Raw genomic sequence first — 22,943 nt, forward strand, 5'->3', positions numbered from 1 at the left:
AAAAAATACAAAAAACCAGCCGGGCGATGTGGCGGACGCCTGTAGTCCCAGCTACTCGGGAGGCTGAGGCAGGAGAATGGCGTGAACCCGGGAGGCGGAGCTTGCAGTGAGCTGAGATCCGGCCACTGCACTCCAGCCTGGGCGACAGAGTGAGACTCCGTCTCAAAAACAGACAGACAAACAAAAAAGAACTCTTAATGTGGTGGCTCACACCTGTAATCCCAGCACTTTGGGAGCCCAAGGCAGGCAAATCACCTGAAGTCAGGAGCAAGACCAGCCTGGGCAACACGGTGAAACCCTGTCTCCACTAAAAAATACAAAAAAAAAAACGAACTAGCTGGGCATGGTGGCACGTGCCAGTAATCCCAGCTACTCGGGAGGCTGAGGCAAAATAATAACTTGAACCTGGGAGGTGGAGGCTACAGTGAACTGAGATCATGCCACTGTGCTCCAGCCTGGGCAACAGAGTAAGTCCCTGTCTAAAAAGAAAAAAAAAAAGAACTCTTAACAATGCAGATGTTGAATCTTCTTTTCTATATATATATTTTTAAGGTCTCACTCTATTGCCTAGGCTGTAGTGCAATGGCAGAATTGTAGCTGACTGTAGCCTCAAACTCCTGGGCTTAAGCAGTCCTCCCACCTAAGCCTCCCCTGTAGCTGGGTCTGCATGCCTACACCACCGTGCCCAGCTAATTTTTATATTTTTTTGTATAGATGGGGCTTATTGTGATGCCCAGTCTGGCCTCAAACTCCTGGCCTCAAGTGATTCTCCCACCTCAGCCTCCTAAAGTGTTGGGATTACAAGCATGAGCCAACGTTGCCTGGCTTTTCATATCTGTGTTTTTTTTCTTTTTCCATTTATTTTGTATCCTGTACCCTGTCTTTCCTGTCCCTGTATTTAATCATGTTTTCTTTCTTTTCCTTTCTTTTTGTTTTTTGTTTTTTTGTTTTTTGTTTTTGAGATGGTCTGGCTATCACCCATGCTGGAGTGCAATGGTGCTGTCTTGGCTCACTGCAGCCGCCACTGGGACCACAGGTGCACACCACCATGCCTGGCCAATTTTTTGTAGAGACGAGGTTTTGCCACGTTGCCCAGGCTGCACTTGAACCCATGGACTCAAGTCATCCACCCACTTTGTCCTCCCAAAGTGTTGCGATTACAAGCGTGAGCCACTGCACCTGGCCTATTTAGTTTTTTATTGTTTCTGGACTGGTATTTATCTCTATTATTTGTTTCTCTTCCAGTTCTTTCCTGAATTCGGTGATGAAAATCTCCTTACGATATAATATTCTCTATAGTGTTGCTTCTTTGAGTTTTTAAGTGAGAAAGAGTGTGTTATATTTCAGTATCTTTGAGACTATTAAAAACTATTTCTCTCAACTATTCACATTTCCTTGGCAAGTTCCTATTAATGTATTCCTCTTTATAATATCTCAGCATAATTTCCATGCTGATTCTTTGTGGCCAGCTCTTTACTGAAGAGTGACACAAAGGATGAGTGGGAAAATGAGATGTGTATTCTATAACTCTACATGTTTTGTTTCGTTTCGTCAACAGTCTCACTCTGTTGCCCAGGCTGGAGCACAATGGCACAATCTTGGCTCACTACAGCCTCCGTCTCCCAGGTTCAAGCAATTATCGTGCCTCAGCCTCCTGAGTAGCTGGGGCTACAGGTACATACCACCGCACCTGGTAAATTTTTTTGTATTTTTAGTAGAGACGGGGTTTCGCCATGTTGGCCAGGCTGGTCTCAAACTCCTGTCCTCAAGTGATCCACCCACCTCAGCCTCCCAAAGTGTTGGGATTACAGGCGTGAACCACCGCACCCAACCTATAACTTTACATCTTATTTGCCATCTTCTGTGAAATCTGTAGTTTCCTTTACTCTTGGGATGCATTCTCCCAGTTTTTGTCGTTCAGAGTTACTATGGTTTAAAACAAAGGCTTAAAATTGTAGGTATTTAACATTGTGCTCTAGTGATCATTGCTTTCCCTGCCTCCTCCTCCCTGTCTGTGGCATGGTAAGTAGATGGAAGATAGTAGACGTGATATTAAGCATGGTTTTTCCTATTCTTTAATACCATCTGAATCTCTGAAGAGAAGTTCCCCAATTTTTCTGGAACCTGCCCATAGTTATTCTGACCACAGGATAATTTGCTAAGCTTTTTATTTTGAATAATTACTTTTAGAAAACATGTCTTAGCTGATACTCAGGCATTTCACAGTAGCATTGGCAAGATGCTTTGGATTAAACTAAATTTGGTTGTATATGTGTGTCTATATGTTGGGCTAGCAAATTGAAAACCTTCATGTTAGACCTAAGAATTAGGGCAACGTATATTGTTGAGGCAAATGTGGTTAGATGTTCAGCTTACTTGTAATATTTTAAAATCAAAGTTTTTTTTTTTTTTTTTTTTTTTTTTTTTTTAATAGGTCCTAAAGGAAGCTAAAAAACCAATGGTGGTTTTAGGCAGTTCTGCACTCCAAAGAAATGATGGAGCAGCAATTCTTGCAGCTGTCTCTAGCATTGCACAAAAGATTCGGATGACTAGTGGTGTTACTGGCGATTGGAAAGTTATGAATATCCTTCATAGGTTTGTTGAGTAATTGCTTTATATACTATAAATTCAAGTAATTTTGTATATATGTATGTGTTCCTGATACACTGTTAAATTTAATTTACAAACAACATTTAGCAACATTATCCCAGTTACACATGTGAAATATAGACCTTTACTCTGTGAGAAGAGCCCAAGATGATAAGAAATATTAAAAATATTTGAAATAGAGTAAGTGTTGAGAAAAAAAGTGAAGTACTTTAAAAATTGTTATATTAGTTATACCTTGGTTCAAAAATTACAACAAGTTCTTTAATTAAATGATAAAAATGTAAGCTAATATGAGAACTCAGCTGAAGGATTTCTCTTTTTTTTCTTTTTAATTATTTGTTTTTTTGTTTTGAGACAGGGTCTCAGTGCAGTGGCGTATTCATAGTCCACTGTAGCCCTGACTTCCTGAGTTCCAGTGATCCTCCCACTCCTGCCTCCCAAGTATTAAATGGCTAAAACTACAGGTGCATGCTGCACACCCAGCTAATTTTTTGTTTTTGTAGAGATGAGGTCTCACTATGTTGCCTAGGTTGATCTCAAACTCCTGGGCTCAGGCGCTCCTTCCGCCTCAGCCTCCCAAACTGCTGGGATTATAAGCGTGAGGCACTGTACCTGGCCTTTATTTCTAACCACATCAATAATGCAGGTTTAATTTAGGTAAGTTGAAAAGAGACAAACGTGCAGAAATGGAGCTGATCCTTATTCTACAATGTGTAGATAATTATTATTGCTATTTTCATTCATTTTCTTCTAGTTTTTCTTTTTACCCTATGTAATATTTTGTTTTATTTTTTTGAGACCAGAGTCTCACTCTGTTGCCCAGACTGAAGTACAGTGGCACGATCTTGGCTCGCTGCAGCCTCCACCTCCCAGGTTCAAGTGATCCGTCTGCCTCAGCCTCCCAAGTAGCTGGGATTATTGGCATGTGCCACCACACCTGGCTAATTTTTTTATTTTTTTTTATTATTATTATTATTATTATTATTTTTGAGATGGAGTATTGCTCTGTCACCCAGGCTGGAATGCAATGGCACGATCTCGGCTTACTGCAACCTCCACCTCCCAAGTTCAAGCAATTCTCCTGCCTCAGCCTCCTGAGTATCTGGGACTATAGGCACGTGCCACTATGCCAGGCTAATTTTTTGTATTTTTAATAGAGACGGGGTTTCACCATGTTCGCCAGGCTGGTCTCAAACTCCTGACCTCAGGTGATCGCCCCCTCCTTGGCCTCTCAAAGTGCTAGGATTACAGATATGAGCCACTGTGCCTAGCAGCTATGTAATATTTTTTAGTTACATAGGTGAAATTATACTGTGGATACAATTTTGTATCCTGGTTTTAATAGGTTTTCGTTGCCAAATAAGAATTTCCTACTATGGTCAGAAGTTTTTTTCTAGAAATTGTTTGTAAATAAAAAACAATAATAGCTGATTGATATCATGAATATACTATAAAATTTTTTAGCCATTTTCTTCTTTTTAACATGTATGTTGATGGTAGTTTTTAACTTCTTAGATAATACAGTGATACACAGATACATTTGCACTTGAAATTATCTTCGTAGGAAATATTTCTAGAAGTAAAACTGTTAGGGCACACAGGATAACCATTCCTGAGCCTTTCAAAGCATGCTTCCAACTTGTTTTAGGTCTTCAGAATGGCTACTATTTCTAGATAGTTAACAAATAGCAAGCTATACCAAAACAACAATCCTGCTATTCAAAGTATATTTATTCTAGACCTCTTCTTTAAAAAATTATTTTCTGCTTATAAGAGTAATGTATATCATAGAAAAAATTTCCGTAAGGTTTTGGTTTTCTCATTATGGTTTTCTCTGAATTATAGTTTAATGAGTGGTTTTTCAGTTTCTCCCTTTTGATTTTTGAAATCATCTGATTTTTCTCTTATGAATATGTATGGCTTATGTTTTATGTCTTACCGTATTGAATAGGAATCAGACTTAAAGCAATTACAGTTGGCATAAAATTTCTAGAATTATTTCATTCAATGCTATGTCATGGAGAGACAGAGTGTCCTAAGAATCTGACATTTCTTTGGTTGCCATTTGCAAAACAGTAAAAGACTGCTGTTTCTGGTTTTGGCATCTATTTTAAATGGGTAAAAGTGGGATTTTTGGGCCAGGTGTGGTGGCTTATGCCTGTAATCCCAGCACTTTGGGAGGCCAAGGTGGGTGGATCACCTGAGGTCAAGAGTTCAAGACCAGCCTGGCCAACATGATGAAACCCCATTCTCTACTGAAAATACAAAAATTAGCTGGGTGTGGTGGCACATGCCTATAGTCCCAGCAACTTGGGAGTGTGAGGAAGGAGAATCGCTTGAATCCAGGAGGCAGAGGTTACAGTGAGCCAAGATCATGCCACGCACTCCAGCCTGGGCAACAAAGTGAGACTCTATCTCCGATAAAAAAATAAAATAAAATGAGTTTTTTGACATTGTTGAAAGGAAATTATTCCAAGAATCACATTTAATTTTTTACATTGAAAACACTGCAGTTATGGTAAAATTCCGTAATTGTTTTGCAGGATTGCAAGTCAAGTAGCTGCTTTGGACCTTGGCTATAAACCTGGGGTGGAAGCAATTCGGAAGAACCCTCCCAAGGTGCTGTTTCTCCTGGGAGCAGATGGAGGTTGTATCACACGACAGGATTTGCCAAAGGATTGTTTCATTATTTATCAAGGTAAGTATCACCTATGACACTGGAAACAAAAGAGGGTAGTACATTGTGTATGTTAGAAACCATTTAGTAATATATTTAGTGAATTGAATGTTTTCCATTTGAGAATTTTGCCTCCCCCTACTCCCCCTTCTTTTTTTTTTAAATAAACCGCAAGTGTTATTAGTTACATAATTGATACTGCTTTTAAGAATTATTACCTGCTGGGTGCGGTGGCTCATACCTGTAATCCCAGCACCTTGGGAGGCCAAGGCGGGTGGATCACCTGAAGTCAGGAGTTCAATACCAGCCTAACCAACATGGTAAAACTCTGTCTCTACTAAAAATATAAAAATTAGCCAAGCGTGGTGGCGGGTGCCTATAATCCCAGCTACTCGGGAGGCTGAGACAGGAGAACTGCTTGAACCTGGGAGGCAGAGATTGCAGTCAGCCAAGATCATGCCATTGTACTCCACCCTAGGCAATAAGAGTGAAACGCCCTCTCAAAAAAAAAAAAAGTTAAACCAAAATATATGAACTGAATCCTGTTCCTTGGGTGCTGTGGCTCATGCTGTAATCCCAGCACTTTGCAAGGTTGAGGCAGGAGGATTCGTTGAGCCAAGGAGTTCTAGACCAGTCTGGGCAACATAGGGAGACCCTGTTTCTACAAAAAATTTAAAATTAGCTAGGCATAATGCTGCATGTCTATGATCCCAGCTACTTAGGAGGTTGAAGTGGGATGATCACTTGAGCTCAGCAGGTTGAGGCTGCAGTGAGCCATGATCACGCCACTGTGCTCCAGCCTGGGTGATAGAGCAACAAAAAAATGTTATTTTAAATAAAAATATAAACAAACTAAAATCCTGTTTTTAGTCCTTTAAGAAATAATCATTGATGACAATTTTGATATATGTACTTCATAACATCTTCATACGCATACACAAATGTGCACAAATTATATTAAACTATGTATTATTCTACAACTTTCTTACATTTGATTCAGATGTTTCTAAAGGTGTTCTTTTCTGAATAAAATAACTTCTTTCTTCTGCTAGTTGTTATTAATGGGTGGTAGTGTTTCCAAATTTTTCTGTAATTTTTTATGCCTTTTTCAGTATTACTGTCATATTCCTGTCTTTGCATCCCCCCCCATTTCAGTCTACTTTACCAAATTTCACAAACTGGTAGATCTGAGCAGTTCTACTTTGCAAGCATTTCTACTTTGTAAGCATCAGTATACTTATTTGCCTATTTTATATGTGTGTATGGTATTATACATGTTTGTATTTGCATAAAATAGTCTGAGAAGATATTTTTTTTTCTTTTTAAAAGAATTTTTTTTGAGACAGAGTCTCACTCTGTCACCCAGGCTGGAGTGCAGTGCCGTGATCTCGGCTCACTGCAGCTTCTGCCTCATGGGTTCAAATGATTCTCCTGCCTCAGCCTCTTGAGTAGCTGGGATTACAGGCACACACCACCTCATTGGGCTAATTTTTTTGTATTTTTAGTAGAGTTGGGGTTTCACCATGTTGGCCAGGCTGGTCACAAACTCCTGGCCTCAAGTCATCTGCCCGCCTTGGCCTCCCAAAGTGCTGGGATCACAGGCATGAGCCACCACGCCTGGCCCCCCAAATGCTTTAACAGTAATTTTCTTTGGGGCTCATGCCTGTAATCCCAGCACTTTGGGAGACTGAGGTGGGCGGATCACGAGGTCAGGAGATCAAGACCATCCTGGTTAACATGGTGAAACCCCATCTCTGCTAAAAATACAAAAAATTAGCTGGGCGTGGTGGCGGGCGCCTGTAGTCCCAGCTACTCGGGAGGCTGAGGCAGGAGAATGGCATGAACCCAGGAGGCGGAGCTTGCAGTGTGCTGAGATTGCACCACTGCACTTCAGCCTGGGCCACAGAGCGAGACTTCATCTCAAAATAATAATAATAATTTTATTTGGGAAAGAAGTTGAATTAGGAGTGAGGTGGGCTTTAATTTTTTATTACTTCACTACTGCTTTATTTTAGTTTTAAAAACTTTTGTGGCTTTACAAAATGGGATTCAAAATGATATATACTGTCTTCATGTACAGTAGAAAATCAGTTTTTAATAAAATTTTGGTTTGCCATTTTCCATCTTTGTACAGGACATCATGGTGATGTTGGGGCTCCCATAGCTGATGTTATTCTCCCAGGAGCTGCTTACACAGAGAAGTCTGCTACATATGTCAACACTGAGGGTAGAGCTCAGCAGACTAAGGTAGCAGTGACACCTCCTGGCTTGGCAAGAGAAGACTGGAAAATTATAAGAGCACTCTCTGAGGTATAATTTCTGAGTCATTTCTTAGTGGTGCTACTAAAGGGATATTTGATATTTTAGCCTCTGAGAATGATTTTCTTTTTTTTTTTTTTTTTTTTTTTTGAGACGGAGTCTCGCTCTGTCTCCCAGGCTGGAGTGCAGTGGCCGGATCTCCGCTCACTGCAAGCTCCGCCTCCCGGGTTCCCGCCATTCTCCTGCCTCAGCCTCCCGAGTAGCTGGGACTACAGGCGCCCGCCACCTCGCCCGGCTAGTTTTTTGTATTTTTTTAGTAGAGACGAGGTTTCACCGTGTTAGCCAGGATGGTCTCGATCTCCCGACCTCGTGATCCGCCCGTCTCGGCCTCCCAAAGTGCTGGGATTACAGGCTTGAGCCACCGCGCCCGGCCGAGAGAATGATTTTCAAAGTCAAGGAAGATGCCTATCTGAAATGCAGAGATGATTTGAATAATTTCTATAGGAAACATGTATTCAGAAACAGGAATTCCAAGGTTACAGTGAGCTCTCATTGCATCACTGCACTCCAGCCTGAGGGACAGAGTAGGACCCTGTCTCTTAAAAAATAAAGGAATTTGAAATTGGTGCCTTTATTTTATTTTATTTTATTTATTTTTGAGACAGTTTTCCTCTATTGCCCAGGCTGGAGTGCAGTGGCGTGATCTCGGCTTACTGCAACCTCCATCCCCCGGTGTCAAGCAATTCTTCTGCCTCAACTTCCCGAGTAACTGGGATTACAGACATGTACCACCAAGCCCTGCTAATTTTTGTATTTTTAGTAGAGATGGGGTTTCGCCATGTTGGCCAGGCTGGTCTCGAACTCCTGGCCTCAAGCAGTCCTCCCACCTCGGTCTCCCAAAGTGTTGGGATTACAGGTGTGAACCACTGCACCTGGCCTGAAAGTGGTGCTTTTATTGTTGAAAATTGTTGACTTGTCTTTTGCCTGAAAATAGGTCTGTTCTTTATTGATGTAAAAGTAAGCATCCTGACTTTTAAAATAATAATGCATCGTAAACTTTGTGTATTGTTAATAACAGGTTAGCAGAAACATTTGGATTTAGCATAGCATTGTCTCTTTAATTATTTCATAGAGTCACTAATTTGTGTTCCCTGTTTAACTGCTTCCTTCATAAATGTATGTCTATTAATGGACACCAATAGGTTTTTCAGTAGTGCTGCATTATTTCACCATAGTTACAGTTATCTATTATTTGACATTTTTAAGTATTAAAGCTTTTTGTTGTTTTGGGGGACCTGACATGTTGTAGATTGCTGGAATAACTCTTCCATATGATACTCTGGATCAAGTAAGGAACAGATTGGAAGAAGTCTCTCCTAATCTTGTTCGATATGATGATATTGAAGGGGCTAATTACTTCCAGCAAGCAAATGAGCTCTCAAAGGTAACAGCTTGCCTATGAGCAGTTTTCATAATGTTGTGTCTACTGGTGTAACAGTACTAGTTTTTCACATTATTGTTGGTCTCTTGTTTTTTGTGCAGCTAGTGAACCAGCAGCTTCTTGCTGACCCACTTGTTCCACCTCAGCTAACTATAAAAGACTTCTACATGACAGGTATGTAATTGTCAACATGACTCTGCCAAATATGAAAGGTAAGGAGTAATCAGATCACCTCATTTGGTGTTATAATTCCAATTTGTGATTGATAGTGTTTGCAATTCTTAATCTTTGAAGGTTTTTAAACATTGTAACTAACGTAAGCATGTTTTCTGATTCTACTCTAGTTTTTTTGTTTCTGAAATGTAAGCAAAGTTTGAAAATCCAAACAATTAATAGATTTTAAATATAAAATTTTTTTTTTTTTTTTTTTTTTTTTTTTTTTTTTTTTTTTTTTTTTGAGACGGAGTCTTGCTGTGTCTCCCAGGCTGGAGTGCAGTGGCGTGATCTCGGCTCACTGCAAGCTCCGCCTCCCGGGTTCACGCCATTCTCCCGCCTCAGCCTCCCAAGTAGCTGAGACTACAGGCGCCCGCCACCACGCCCGGCTAGTTTTTTGTATTTTTAGTAGAGACGGGGTTTCACCATGTTAGCCAGGATAGTCTCGATCTCCTGACCTCGTGATCCACCCGCCTCGGCCTCCCAAAGTGCTGGGATTACAGGCTTGAGCCACCGCGCCCGGCCTAAATATAAAATTTTGCTGTTGTAAGGAAAGTCACTGTGTAGCAATTTAGGGTGAATTTTCCAAAGTGGCAAATACCTGAAGGTTTTTCGGAGAATTATAGGTGGAAGAATCAAAACATTTAAATGTGAAACATGTTAAACACTGCTCCTGATGTAAAGTGTTAGGAATGTTTTTAAGGAACGCAGACAAACTGAAACTTGTTTATTGCAGATTCTTAGAACAGTTGATACAGCATCTAGGCTATGAGGTATTTAATAGTTGATAGATTATTTTAACTAATTTTCTAAAAGCACATAGAACTCTTTTAATGTTTTTATATAGTTTGTATCTAAGATTTTTTAATAGGTATTTTAGTTAGATGATAAAGATTACCTTCATTGTAAAATAATAGCTATGCTCAAAAGCACAACAAAAAATCACTTCTACAATACTTATCTGCAAACTTATGAACACAAAGAAGGAAACAACAGACACTGTAGTCAACATGAGGATGGAGAGTGGGAGGAGGGAGAGGTGCAGAAAAGATAAGTCTTGGGTACTGGGCTTAATTCCTCAGTGATGAAATATTCTGTACAACAAATCCCCGTGACATGAGTTTACCTGTGTAAAAAACCTTCACATGTACCCCTGAACCTAAAAGCTTAAAAAAAAAAAAAAAAAATCACTACGTTCCCACTATCAAGAAATAACTATAATTTTTTTAACATTTTAGTCACTCTTCCTCCAGGGACATACATATACATTATATACATATAATAGTATATTAATAATTATATATTGTTATTTATCTGTAATTATTACTATATACGTGTACATGTGTATGTATAATTTTTGAGATGACATTTTATTCTGTCACCCAGGCTGGAGAGCAGTGGCGCAATCTTGGCTCACTGCAACCATTGCCTCCTGGGCTGAAGCGATCCTCCTACCTCAGCCTCCTGAGTAGCTAGGACTGTAGGCGCATACCACCACATCCAGCTAATTTTTGTATTTTTTGTAGAGACAGGGTTTCGCCATGTTACCCAGGCAGATCTCAAACTCCTGGACTCAAGCAATCCACCCACCTCAGCCTCCCAAAGTGCTGGGACAACAGGCATGAGCCACCACCCCTGGCCTATATATTTTTTATTTAAACAAAAAGATTAGGCCAGGTGCAGTGGCTCATGCCTGTGATTCCAGCATTTTGGGAGGCTGAGGAGGGCAGATGGCTTGAATCCAGGAGTTTCAGACCAGGCTGGAAGTGAGATTATTCACTTGGGGGTTCGGGTTGATAGCTTTATTGAAATATAATTCACATACCCTAAAATTTACTCATGAAGTACACAATTCAATGTATTTTAGTACATATGCTGTTTTGTAACCTTTTTTCAATTATAGTATTGTACATATTTTTCCTATATTTTATTTATTTATTTTTTATTTTTTTGAGACAGAATCTTGCTGTGTCACCCAGGCTGGAGTGCAGTGGTGCGATCTCGGCTCACTGCAAGCTCCGCCTCCCGAGTTCACGCCATTATCATGCCTCAGCCTCCGGAGTAGCTGGGACTATAGGCGCCCGCCACCACGCCCAGCAAATTTTTTGTTTTTAGTAGAGATGGGGTTTCACCATATTAGCCAGGATGGTCTCGATCTCCTTACCTCGTGATCTGCCCGCCTCGGCCTCCCAAAGTGCTGGGATTACAGGCCTGAGCCACCATGCCCGGCCCTTCCTATGTTTTTAATACTTTTTAATAATTTTTTAATGGCTGCATACTGGTGCACTGTCTAGCTGTTCTATAGTTATTTGACTGTTTCCAGGGATAGTTATTGAAAGCATTTGGCCAGTAAGGGGTTTATTGTTGGAATCTGTTGGTTATATATAATTATATATACTTGCATAGGGCCTTATAATCTTTTTTTCCTCCTGAATATGTGCAGCATTAAAGTTTTAGTATGTGTCTTTTAAAAAGTTGTATTATTGAAATGGCATTTTATTAATATCTTTCAGATTCAATTAGCAGAGCCTCACAGACAATGGCCAAATGTGTCAAAGCTGTCACAGAGGGTGCCCAGGCAGTAGAGGAACCATCCATATGCTGAAGTATCTACTAGGATCCCAGTTTTGCCGCAGATAATTGATGAACAACTATAGTGCAGTGATCCTTTACAGGTTTATTTCTTTGTAAAAAAAAAAAAAATCTGAATCATGTAATATTTAAGGTTATACTATGCCTATTTGAAAATGATATTAGTTATCAACTTCGCAGTTTGAAAAACATGTGTGTAAAGGTTAAATAATAAAACTTTATGCAGATGCTCTTAAAAGCATTGATAACCTTTGTGATGCATGTAAAGAAATCCTTAAATTATGTGTTGTTGACTTATCTTCGTAAATAATTTATGTCTATAAAATGGATGAAATGAAAAGAGTTCCAGTTAATACCCACTTTTTTCTAGTGCTAAAGAAAAGATTTAAGCACTTTGTCAAGCTGGGTAAATAGGAAAAATATATAATCATGCTCAGACATGTATCTGGGATAATTTAATAATAATCATAGTAACAATGGCTAATGATAATTTAGCTTTATGATGTTTGCTGAGCACTCTGGTTTTACATGTATTATCTTCTTTTGTTCTTGCTACAACCCTGTGAGATAGTAATATTATCTCATTTTTCTGGTGAAGACTGAAGCCTGGGTATATTAAATAGCTTGCCCAAGGCCATGCAGCAAAAGTCACTGACTGAAACCTACTTCTTATTTACTCCAAAGTCTGTTGTTCTTAACTGCAGCGTATTATTTCCTCTCATTAATATTGATTCTATAGGTTGTTACTTCTAAAAATTAGTATTGAGTTTAATGGTGAACACATTTTTCTATTTTCTCTTGAATCTGCTTCTGTAATGTTATGGTGATTTATGTGGCTTTTTTTTTTTGTATAAGTTATACATGTATGCATGTATACTTATGAGATCTCCTCTGGAATGAGGGAGGTCTCAAGAGACATAATTTAGATTCTCATTGATGTTCTGTATTCATTATCCTAACACCATCTGTAGTGTTAAATCAACTAAATTATTTCAGTAATAGGAGACAAAACAACCAGCTTTCATAAGTTTTAATTGTCAAAACGAAAAGGAATCAGAATAAGGATCACTGAGAATTTTTTTTTTAAAGGAAGTAAAAATTTTACAATTAGAAGATAATTAAAGGTAGATTTTTTTTTTTTTAAATCTAAGGCTGGGTGTGGTGGGCTCACGCCTGTAATCCCAACACTTTGAGGGACCGAGGTGGGTGGATTGCTTGAGCCCAGGAGTTGGAGACCAGTCTGGGCAACATGGTAAAACCCATCTCTACAAAAATTACAAAAATTAGCTGGGTGTGGTGGTGTACACCTATAGTCCCAGCTACTTGGAAGGCTGAGGTGGGAGGATCACCTGACCCAGGAGGTTGAGGCTACAGTGAGCCGTGATTGTGCTGCTGCATTCCAGCCTGGGCAACACAGCAAGATTTTGTCTCCAACAAACAAAAGTATGTTCACAATTTTTTTGTTTTATAATCCTTATTCTTTTCTGCTTTCATTAAAGACTCAGCCCAAATATAGGATGCCCTTTTCCCTTTGTTTTCTTTTTGAGATGGAGTCTTACTCTGTCACCCAAGGCTGGAATGCAGTGGCATGATCTTGGCTCACTGCAATCACCACCTCCCTGATTCAAGCGATTCTCCTGCCTCAGCCTCCCCGGTAGCTGGGATTACAAGCACCTGCCACCACACCCGGCTAATTTTTGTATATTTAGTAGAGACGGGGTTTCACCATGTTGGCCAGGCTGGTCTTGAACTCCTGACCTCAGGTGATTTACCCACCTCGGCTTCTCAAAGTGCTAGGATTACAGGCGTGAGCCACCGCGCCCAGTCTAGGATGTCGTTTTTCTGATACAACAAAGGATAAGGCTTTAGAATAATAGTATGTCACAATATCTTTAAAAACAGAAGGTCCAGTGGCTCACACCTGTAAGCCCAGCATTTTGGGGGTTCAAGGCAGGAGGATCAGTTGAGGCCAGGAGTTCAAGACCAGACTGGACTGCATAGCAAGATCCTATTTCTACAAAAAAATGTAAAACTTAAAATTGCACAAAATGTGTCACCTGTACCAGCTTTTAGAACTGTTTATCTTATCCTCCTTAGTGATACATTATGAAGTTGTGTGCTTTGCCTAAAATGTCCAGTTGCCTGAAGTTGTATAAATTCTTGCCAAAAGTGTTTGAACTTAATACAAACTTCCCATCTCTTACCTCTTAGCACTGTGCTTATCTTGAGGGGACATAGTCCCAGTTTTGTATTTTACATAATACTCTTAGTGAGTATGTGTAGACTTCATATGGTTGTGGGTAAGAGAATATTGCATTGAGATAGAAAAGATGATACATGGCTAAGTTGATCCAGGATTCTTCGGCTACCTGCTAGGCAGCTTGCAGTGAACAATCATAATCTCTAAAAAATACCTGGTCTGTGCTGGGCTTAGTGGCTCACACCTGTAATCCCAGCACTTTGGGAGGCTGAGGTGGGCAGATCACTTGAGGTCAGGAGTTTGAGACCAGCCTGGCCAACATGGTGAAACCCTGTCTCTACTAAAAATACAAAAATTAGCCAGGCATGGTGGCACATGGCTGTAATCCCAGCTACTGGGGAGGCCGAAGCAGGAAAATCACTTGAACCGAGAGTTGAGACAGAGGTCGTGGTAAGCTGAGATCACACCATTGCACTCCAGCCTGGGTGAAGAAGCAAGCCTATATCTCAAAAATAAATAGAAAATACCTTGTCTGTGATAAGTAGTGCTCTGTCTGTCTCATGGGCACATATTAGTGTCATAATGCCAAATACTAAGGTTATTATAAGCATAAACATTGAAGATAATTGCTAGAGAAAAACAGACTGAAAAAGAGTCCTCAGATAAAAGAAAAATACATGTAGATGAGAGTAACCTGTCTGGTGAATCATGATATTCTAAGCAATGAAGGAATCACCAATGAGAAACTCTACAAAGGCTCAAGATCAAGTCTCTTTAGGTGAATGAGGCAATCTAGAAAGACCTTGGAATAATAATACCATTTCCTGAGGACCTTCTAAATAAATGCCATTAAAGCTTTAAGTACATTATGGCTCTTCACAAAATCTCTGCTAATGGTAGGTATTAATTGAGACTTAAGAAATATCAAATAACTTATTTACGGTTACACAGATACTAATGGCAAGAGTGTTTAATTAGAAGTACTTTTAATATCCTAGGTTGACTCAAATGAAAACATTTTTGACAGCAATATAAGGTGAATAGCTGAGCATGATGGCACAAGCTATAGCCCCAGCTACTTGGGAGGCTGAGGCACAAGGATTCCTTGAGCAAATGAGTTTGAGTCCGGCATGGGCAACTGCATTCCTGCAGTTTGCTTGTATTCCTCTCCTCAAAGTGCTTTTTCCTTCTCTGCTACATGACTAGCCTGTGAATTTTCCAAACTTTTATGCTCTGCTTCCCTTTTAAATATAAGTTCCAACTTTAAGTTATTTCTTTGCTTCCATATCTGATTGTAGGCTGCTAGCATCAGCCAGGCCACATCTTAAACACTTTGCTGCTTAGAAATTTCTTCTGCCAGATACCCTAAGTCATCACTCTTAAGTTCAAACTTACACAGATTCCTAGGGCCTGGACACAATGCACCCAAGTTATTTGCTAAAGCATGACATGGGTGTACCTTTGTTCCTGTTCCCAATAACTTCCTCATTTCCATCTGAGACCTCATCACCCTGGACTTCACTATATGTCTATTAGCATTTTGGTCACAACCACTGAACAAGTCTCTAAGTTCCAAACTTTCCCTCATCTTCCTGTCTTCTGAGCCCTCCAGATTCTTCCAACCTCTGCCCAGTTCCAAAGCTGCTTCTACATTTTCCAGTATGTATAGCAGTGCCCCGCCGTCAGTACTAATCTGTTTTAGTCTGTTTGCGTTACTATGAAGGAATATCTGAGACTGGGTAATTCATAAAGAAGAGAGATTTAATTGGCTTACTGTTCTGCAGGCTGTACACAAAGCATGGCACCAGCAGCTGCTTCTGATGAGGGCCTCAGGAAGCTTACAATTGTGGCAGAAGGCAAAATGGGAGCGAGCATGTAACATGGTGAGAGAAGCAGCAAGAGAGAGAAGGAGGAGGTCCCAGACTCTAAACAAGTAGATTTCACATGAACTAAGAACTCACTCATCACCAAGGTGATGGTGCCAAGCCATTCATGAAGGATTTGCTCCATGGTTCAATACCTCCCACTAGGTCCTACCTCCAACATTGGGGATTACATTTCAACGTGAGATTTGGAAGTGACAGACATCCAAACCATATCAGTAACATAGCAAGACCCCCATCTCTTAAAAGAATATCTTAAACTTCATGTGGAAAGCCTCCTCCCTCAAATTTGTAGTAAATTGTATTATAATGGATACATTAATTAAAAATATACTTGGCCTGGCACAGTGGCTCAAGCCTGTAATCCCAGCACTTTGGGAGGCCAAGGCGGGCGGATCACGAGGTCAGGAGTTTGAGACCAGCGTGCCCAACATGATGAAACCCTGTCTCTATTAAAAATACAAAATTAGCCAGGTGTGGTGGCGGGTGCCTATAATCTCAGCTACTCACTCGGGAGGCTGAGGCAGGAGAATCAGTTAAATCCAGGAGACACAGATTGCAGTTAGTCAATATTGCACTGTTGCATTCCAGCCTGGGTGACAGTGAGACTCTGAAAAAAAGTAAAAATTTAAAAATATTTGACAATACCCAGTACTCAGTAATTTATTATTGTTTGCTGTTGACATTAACATTTTCTTTAAGAGTATTTCTTCATCTGTAAAATGAGAATAAAAATTGTAAAATTTGTACCTACTTCTAGCCTCATAGAGTTGTTTTGATGATTATGTCAGAAAGCTTGTAAAAATCTTAGGCCTATTTCCTGACATATAGTAAATGCCCCATGTGCTAACTGAGGATGATCATTATAGGAAAATTTCATAGACTATGAGGGAAAGCCATGCCTAAAATAATCTCCAGCTGATTAAGAAGTGCATTCCTTTTTGTTTGTTTTATCTGAGACAGAGTCTCACTGTGTCGCCAGGCTGGAGTGCAGTGGCATGATCTCTGCTCACTGCAACCTCCGCCTCCTGGGTTCAAGCGATCCTCCTGCCTCAGCCTCCCGAGGAGCTGGGACTACAGGCGCGCACCACCACACCCAGCTGATTTTTGTGTTTTTAGTAGAGGTGGGGTTTCACCATGTTGGGCAGGATGGTCTCAAACTCCTGACCTCAGGTGATCCATCCGCCTCAGCCTCCCAGAGTGCTGGGATTACAGGTGTGAGCTCTGCATGCCCAGTCAATTTTTGTATTTTTAGTAGAGATGGGGTTTCACCATATTGGTCAGGCTGGTCTTGAACCCCTGACCTCAGGTGATCCACCTGCCTCGGCCTCCCAAAGTGATAGGATTACAGACGTGAGCCAGCACGCCCAGTCTGGCCACCTTTTATAAAAAGATGAAGATGTCAGAATTCCTTAATAAGATTCTGGCTCTGCTACCCAGACTGGAGTGCAATGCACGGCATGATCTCAGCACACTGCAACCTCCATCTCCTGGGCTCAAGCCATCCTCCCACCTCAGCCTCCCAAGTGGCTGGGACTACAGGCACATGCCACCACACCTGGCTAATTTTTGTATTTTTTGTAGAGGCAAGGTTTCACCATGTTGCACAGGCTGGTCTTGAACTCCTGAGTTCAAGTGATCTGCCTGCCTCAGCCTCCCAAAGTGCTGGGATTACAGGTATGAGCCACTGTACCCAGCCCCGAATAAGTTTTAAATAACCAATATTTTAAAATATTTTAATAGTTATATAGCACTTTAATTAGTTTGCTGAATAATTTAGCCCAAGGGACAAGGATGTTAATGAGAAAACTGACTAGATTTCAGATCATAGATTTTAAGAGAACAAGGATTCCAAAACCAAATACCCTCTGCTTAAAGTGTCTTTTTGTGTTTTTTACTACTGAAAATGTTTAGAGATTGACTTACCTATTGCTGATATTCAAAATATCTGATATCTTAATATTTTTAAATAACTCACACTAAAAGCATATGTTGAAAATGGCAATGTATAGTCTGAGACTGGTGATTAATTTATAATATTGGTACCTAAAGAGATACTGAGATGAATAACTTATTAATTTCCTTCTTAAAATCATAATTTTGGATCTGTAAAGGACTATACAAAAAAAAATCTAGTATTATACCTGCATTTTATAATTGTGGAAATAGAGGCCAGAAAGAATAAGAGGCAAGTTAGGGGCAGATATTGGGTTTGGATCAGCTCTTCTGACGCCTGATTCTGTGACATTACAAAGCCTGAAATTCAGCTCCAACATCTATTAAACATTTACAGAATATCAGCTGGGCGCAGTGGCTCTCACAAGGCCAGGAGTTCAAGACCAGCCTGGCCAAGATAGTGAAACCCTGTCTCTACTAAAAATACAAAAATTAGCCGGGCATGGTGGCAGGCACCTGTAGTCCCAGCTACTCTGGAGGCTGAGTCAGAGAATTGCTTAAACCTGGGAGGCGGAGGTTGCAGTGATCCCAGATCGTGCCACTACACTCCAGCCTGGCGACAGAGTGAGACCCCACCTCACACACAAAAAATTGCAGAGTATCTACTGTGTGTCAAGTACATTAATTACCCAAGACTACAAAGAGAAATACAATTTAGCTAATGTCCTCAAGAAGCCAACAGTATACTAAAAGAGATATGTAGGCATCAATTATAGCAATGACATAACATATTCTAATAGAGGTATGTACATAACACAGTGGGCATGGCTAGTTGTCTTTGTTTCTGCTGTTAAAACAGAATATCACAGATTGGGTGATTGATTGATTGATTGACTGACTGACTGAGGCAACTCTGTCACCCAGGCTGGAGTTCAGTGGCATGATCACAGCTCACTGCAGCCTCAACCTCCCTGGATCAAGCAATTCTCCTGCCTCAGCCTCCTGAACAGCTGGAACTACGGGTGTGAGCCACCATGCCCCACTAATTTTTTTTTTTTTTTTTTTTTTTTTTTTTTTGAGACAGAGTCTTGCTCTGTCGCCCAGGCTGGGGTGCAGTGGCCGGATCTCAGCTCACTGCAAGCTCCGCCTCCCGGGTTTAGACCATTCTCCTGCCTCAGCGTCCCGAGTAGCTGGGACTACAGGCGCCCGCCACCTCGCCCGGCTAGTTTTTTTTTTTTGTATTTTTTAGTAGAGACGGGGTTTCACCGTGTTAGCCAGGATGGTCTCGATCTCCTGACCTCGTGATCCGCCCGTCTCGGCCTCCCAAAGTGCTGGGATTACAGGCTTGAGCCACCGCGCCCGGCCGCCCCACTAATTTTTAATCTTTTTTTTGTTTTTTTTTTTGTCTGAGACAGTCTGAGTCTGTCGCCCAGGCTGGCGTGCAGTGGCACAATCTCAGCTCACTGCAACCTCCACCTCCCAGGTTCAAGCAGTTCTACCTCAGTCTCCTGAGTAGCTAGGATTACAGGCGTGTGCCACCATGCCCGGCTAATTTTTGTAATTTTAGTAGAGACAGGGATTCACCATGTTGGTCAGGCTGGTCTCGAACTCCTGACCTCGTGATCCGCCCGCCTCGGCCTCCCAAAGTGCTGGGATTACAGGCACAAGCCGCCGCGCCCAGCCAATTTTTAAAAACGTTTTATAGAGACGGGTCTCACTATGTTGCCCAGGCTCATCTCAAACCCCTGGGCCCAGGCGCTCTCCCACCTTGTCCTCCCAAAGTTCTGGAGTAACAGATGTGAGCCAACACACCAGGCCCAGACTGGGTAATTTATAAAGAAATTTACTTCTGCCCGCCCCGCCGCGGCTCCCCGCGCGGGTGGCTGAGGTGTAGTGCTGCGACCCCCGCACCCCTGGGACATGGCGCTGCGAGTTGCGCTCTGCCCGCTGAGGCCCTGGCAGCTTGGGATGGGCGCCCTCCGGCTGCTGCGCATGGGACCCGCTCTGCTCTTGGGAAGGGTTGGGAGATGTTTACTGTAGTCTGCCTGAAGTTGGGACAAAATTGAACAAACAGGATGCGTTTGGTGCTTTGGAAAGTGTGAGAGCTGCTAGTGAACTCTGTTCTCCTTTATCAAAAGTAACTGAAATTAATGAAGCTCTTGCAGAAAATCCAGGACTTGTAAACAAATCTTGTTAGGAAGATGGTTGGCTGATCAAGATGACACTGAGTAACCCTTCATAACTAGATGAACTTATGAGTGAAGAAGCGTATGAGAAATATGTAAAAATCTATTGAGGAGTGAAAATGGAACCCCTAAATAAACTAGTGTGAAATAACGCAACGCAGCAGAGTTGTCTTAAATTAGTAGTGGATAGAAGACTTAGAATAGCAACTTTTAGCATTACCGATGGGAAAAAAAACTACTGTTAACACTGCTAATGAAAGAAAATGCGTTTTAACTTTCTAATGATTGTAGATAAACATAATATGTGTCTGTTTCACAATATCCTATCATTCTTAGACTAAGCTTTAGTAATCAGAATTCATGAAATTATCCATGGTAAAAATTAGTTATAAAAATTACATAATTAAAAGATAACATTGTTATTTTTAAGCCTCATATAATATTGTAACTTGTGTATGTCCATACCTGGATTTGGGATTAAATACTTAATGATCTTTCCATTGGAAATAACTGGGAGTGAAGAAGTTTTTATTGCTTGTACAATGTCAGATGAATAACAACACTATCTTAATTTTGCAATACACTGCATTTGCTGGTGCTACTTTTATACAGTGAAGCAACAGCTTTGCAGCAAAATAATAAAATACTTCTTCATTAAAAAAAAAAAAAAAAAAAAAAAAAAGAAAGAAAAGAAATTTACTTCTTACAATTCTGGAGGCCAGGACGTCCATGATAAGGTGCCAGCATCTGGGAAGGGCCTTCTTGCTGTCCTCCCATAGCAGAAGATGGAAGGGCAAGGGAGAACCAACATGCTCCCACAAGCCCTTTTTATAATGGCATCAATCAAATTTGAGGCCAGAGTCCTTGTGACCTAATCATCTCCCAAAAGGCCCCACCTCTCAACCCTGTTGCATTGGGGTTAAGTTTCCAACACATGAATTTTGGAGACAACACATTCAAAACATAGCATTCCACACCTTGGGCTCCCCAGATTCATGTCCTCACATGCAAAATTAATTCATTCCATCCCAATAGCCCCCAAAATGTCTTAACTTGTTCCAGCATCAACTTTAAAGTCAAAGTCCAAAGTCTCATCTAAATCAGATATGAGTAAGACTCAAGGCATGATTCATCATGAGACAAAAGATGTACATTTGCAATGTTTGTCATGTCAGACAAAACAAAAATATGTAAATATCCATCAATAGGGAACTGCTTAAAAAATTGTATACTCAAAATGAAACATGCAGATGTTTAAACTAATGAGCTAGATCTCAACATGCTAATATGGAAAGAGCTTCAGAATGTATTAAGGACATAAATTAAGTGTACAATAATGTGTGTATATATGTATATGCTTAGGTGTGTATAGAAAGTATCTCAGCAGATACAATAAAAACTTAATTGTGATTACCCCTGGATCAATTAACGTGGTATAGTATAAGGAAATGAATTTTATACCTTGATCAAACATTTGAAAAATTTTACAATATATTGCTTTGTAATTTTAAAAAACAACATATTGTGGCCAAGTGCGGTGGCTCACGCCTGTAATCCCAGCACTTTGCAAGGCAAGGCAGGCAGATCACCTGAGGTCGAGAATTGGAGACCAGCCTGACTGGAGAAACCCCATCTCTACTAAAAATACAAAACTAGCCGGACGTGGTGGTGCATGCCTGTAATCCCAGCTACTCAGGAGGCTGAGACAGGAGAATCACTTGAACCCAGGAGGCAGAGGTTGCAGTGAGCTGAGATCATACCGCTGCACTCCAGCCTGGGCGACAGAGTGAGACTCTGTCACAAAAAAAAATATATATATATTTTTTATATATATTATAAATATATATATATTATAATATTTCCATGAACTTCATCATGGAAATATTATAAACTTGAGTGTCCTGGATTAGAAAACATTACATGTTTCTATGAATGAAATATTTAAGTATTCAAATATAGAAATAAAGCAAACATGAAAACCATTCTTTCTGATTAGGTATGAATGGAATATACTTTTAAGAATCTAGGACTAGGCATGGTGGCTTACTGCCTGTAATCCTAACACTTTGGGAGGCCAAGGTGGGAGGATCACTTGAGGCTAGGAGTTTGAGACCAGCCTGGGCAACACAGTGAGACCCTGTCTCTACAAAAAATTTAAAAATTAGCCAGGTGTGTGGCCGGGCACGGTGGCTCATGCCTGTAATCCCAGCACTTTGGGAGGCCAAGGCGGGTGGGTCACCTGAAGTCAGGTGTTTGAGACCAGCCTGGCCAACATGGTGACACCCTGTCTCTACTAAAAATACAAAAAATTAGCTGGGCATGGTGGCAGGCATGCTACTTGGGAGGCTAAGGCAGGAGAATCATTTGAACCCAGGAAGCCAAGGTTGCAGTGAGCTGAGGTCATGCCATTGCACTCCAGCCTGGGTGACAAGAGCGAAACTCCATCTTAAAAAAAAAAAAAAAGAATCATCACTAGGCAGCCAAAATTTATTTACCCAAGTATTTTCTTCAGGAATTTTCTAAGAACTGGAAAAATAATAACTAAATTGACAGCAATCTTTCTCAATTATGGGAAAGTAATTGCTAATGGTAAAACAGGCACTAGAATATAGTCACCTTATTCTGAATAACTGTGCTGAAGCTGCATTCTCCCTGAGTCACGCCATCAAATTAAAGAGGTGATTTCAACAGCAGCAATGATGAACTTGAGTCAGCAATGTCCTGGGTGCTAGTTATTGTATGTATGTTTAACAGGACTTTGACTTACTAAGTCTGTGTAGCACTTAGGCTCTTTCTGAAATTTCCATACCTGCATGTTTTACAACCCATTGAAGTTATAGTTTTTCAATGATACTTCAAAATTGGGCAAAATGATCAATCTATGAGCAGGATTTGGAGCAATCATTATATCCTACACTATTTACTGAGTGGCAACATTATGAGATATTGTACACACTGATGTGTGTGTTAAGGGAGGAAGTAATGG

The 22,943-nt window shown here is 40.6% G+C and overlaps 2 protein-coding genes across 8 annotated transcripts in view; one reads left to right on the forward strand and one right to left on the reverse strand.

Moving 5' to 3' along the window:
- NDUFS1 (NADH:ubiquinone oxidoreductase core subunit S1) overlaps nt 1-12,074 on the forward strand; it is a 36,670-nt gene extending 24,596 nt beyond the window's left edge. Inside the window, exons 14-19 of the mRNA XM_050750822.1 lie at nt 2,435-2,595; nt 5,154-5,308; nt 7,422-7,597; nt 8,856-8,990; nt 9,089-9,161; nt 11,714-12,074. Coding sequence (XP_050606779.1) covers nt 2,435-2,595; nt 5,154-5,308; nt 7,422-7,597; nt 8,856-8,990; nt 9,089-9,161; nt 11,714-11,805 — 792 coding nt within the window. The 3' untranslated portion in view covers nt 11,806-12,074. The remainder of the gene's footprint in view (nt 1-2,434; nt 2,596-5,153; nt 5,309-7,421; nt 7,598-8,855; nt 8,991-9,088; nt 9,162-11,713) is intronic.
- The window catches only part of EEF1B2 (eukaryotic translation elongation factor 1 beta 2), a 954,602-nt gene that overhangs the window by 27,930 nt on the left and 903,729 nt on the right, over nt 1-22,943 (reverse strand). The window lies entirely within an intron of this gene.

This window comes from Macaca thibetana, chromosome 12, assembly GCF_024542745.1.
Source record: "Macaca thibetana thibetana isolate TM-01 chromosome 12, ASM2454274v1, whole genome shotgun sequence".
In the NCBI taxonomy this organism is placed as follows: Eukaryota; Metazoa; Chordata; class Mammalia; order Primates; family Cercopithecidae; genus Macaca; species Macaca thibetana.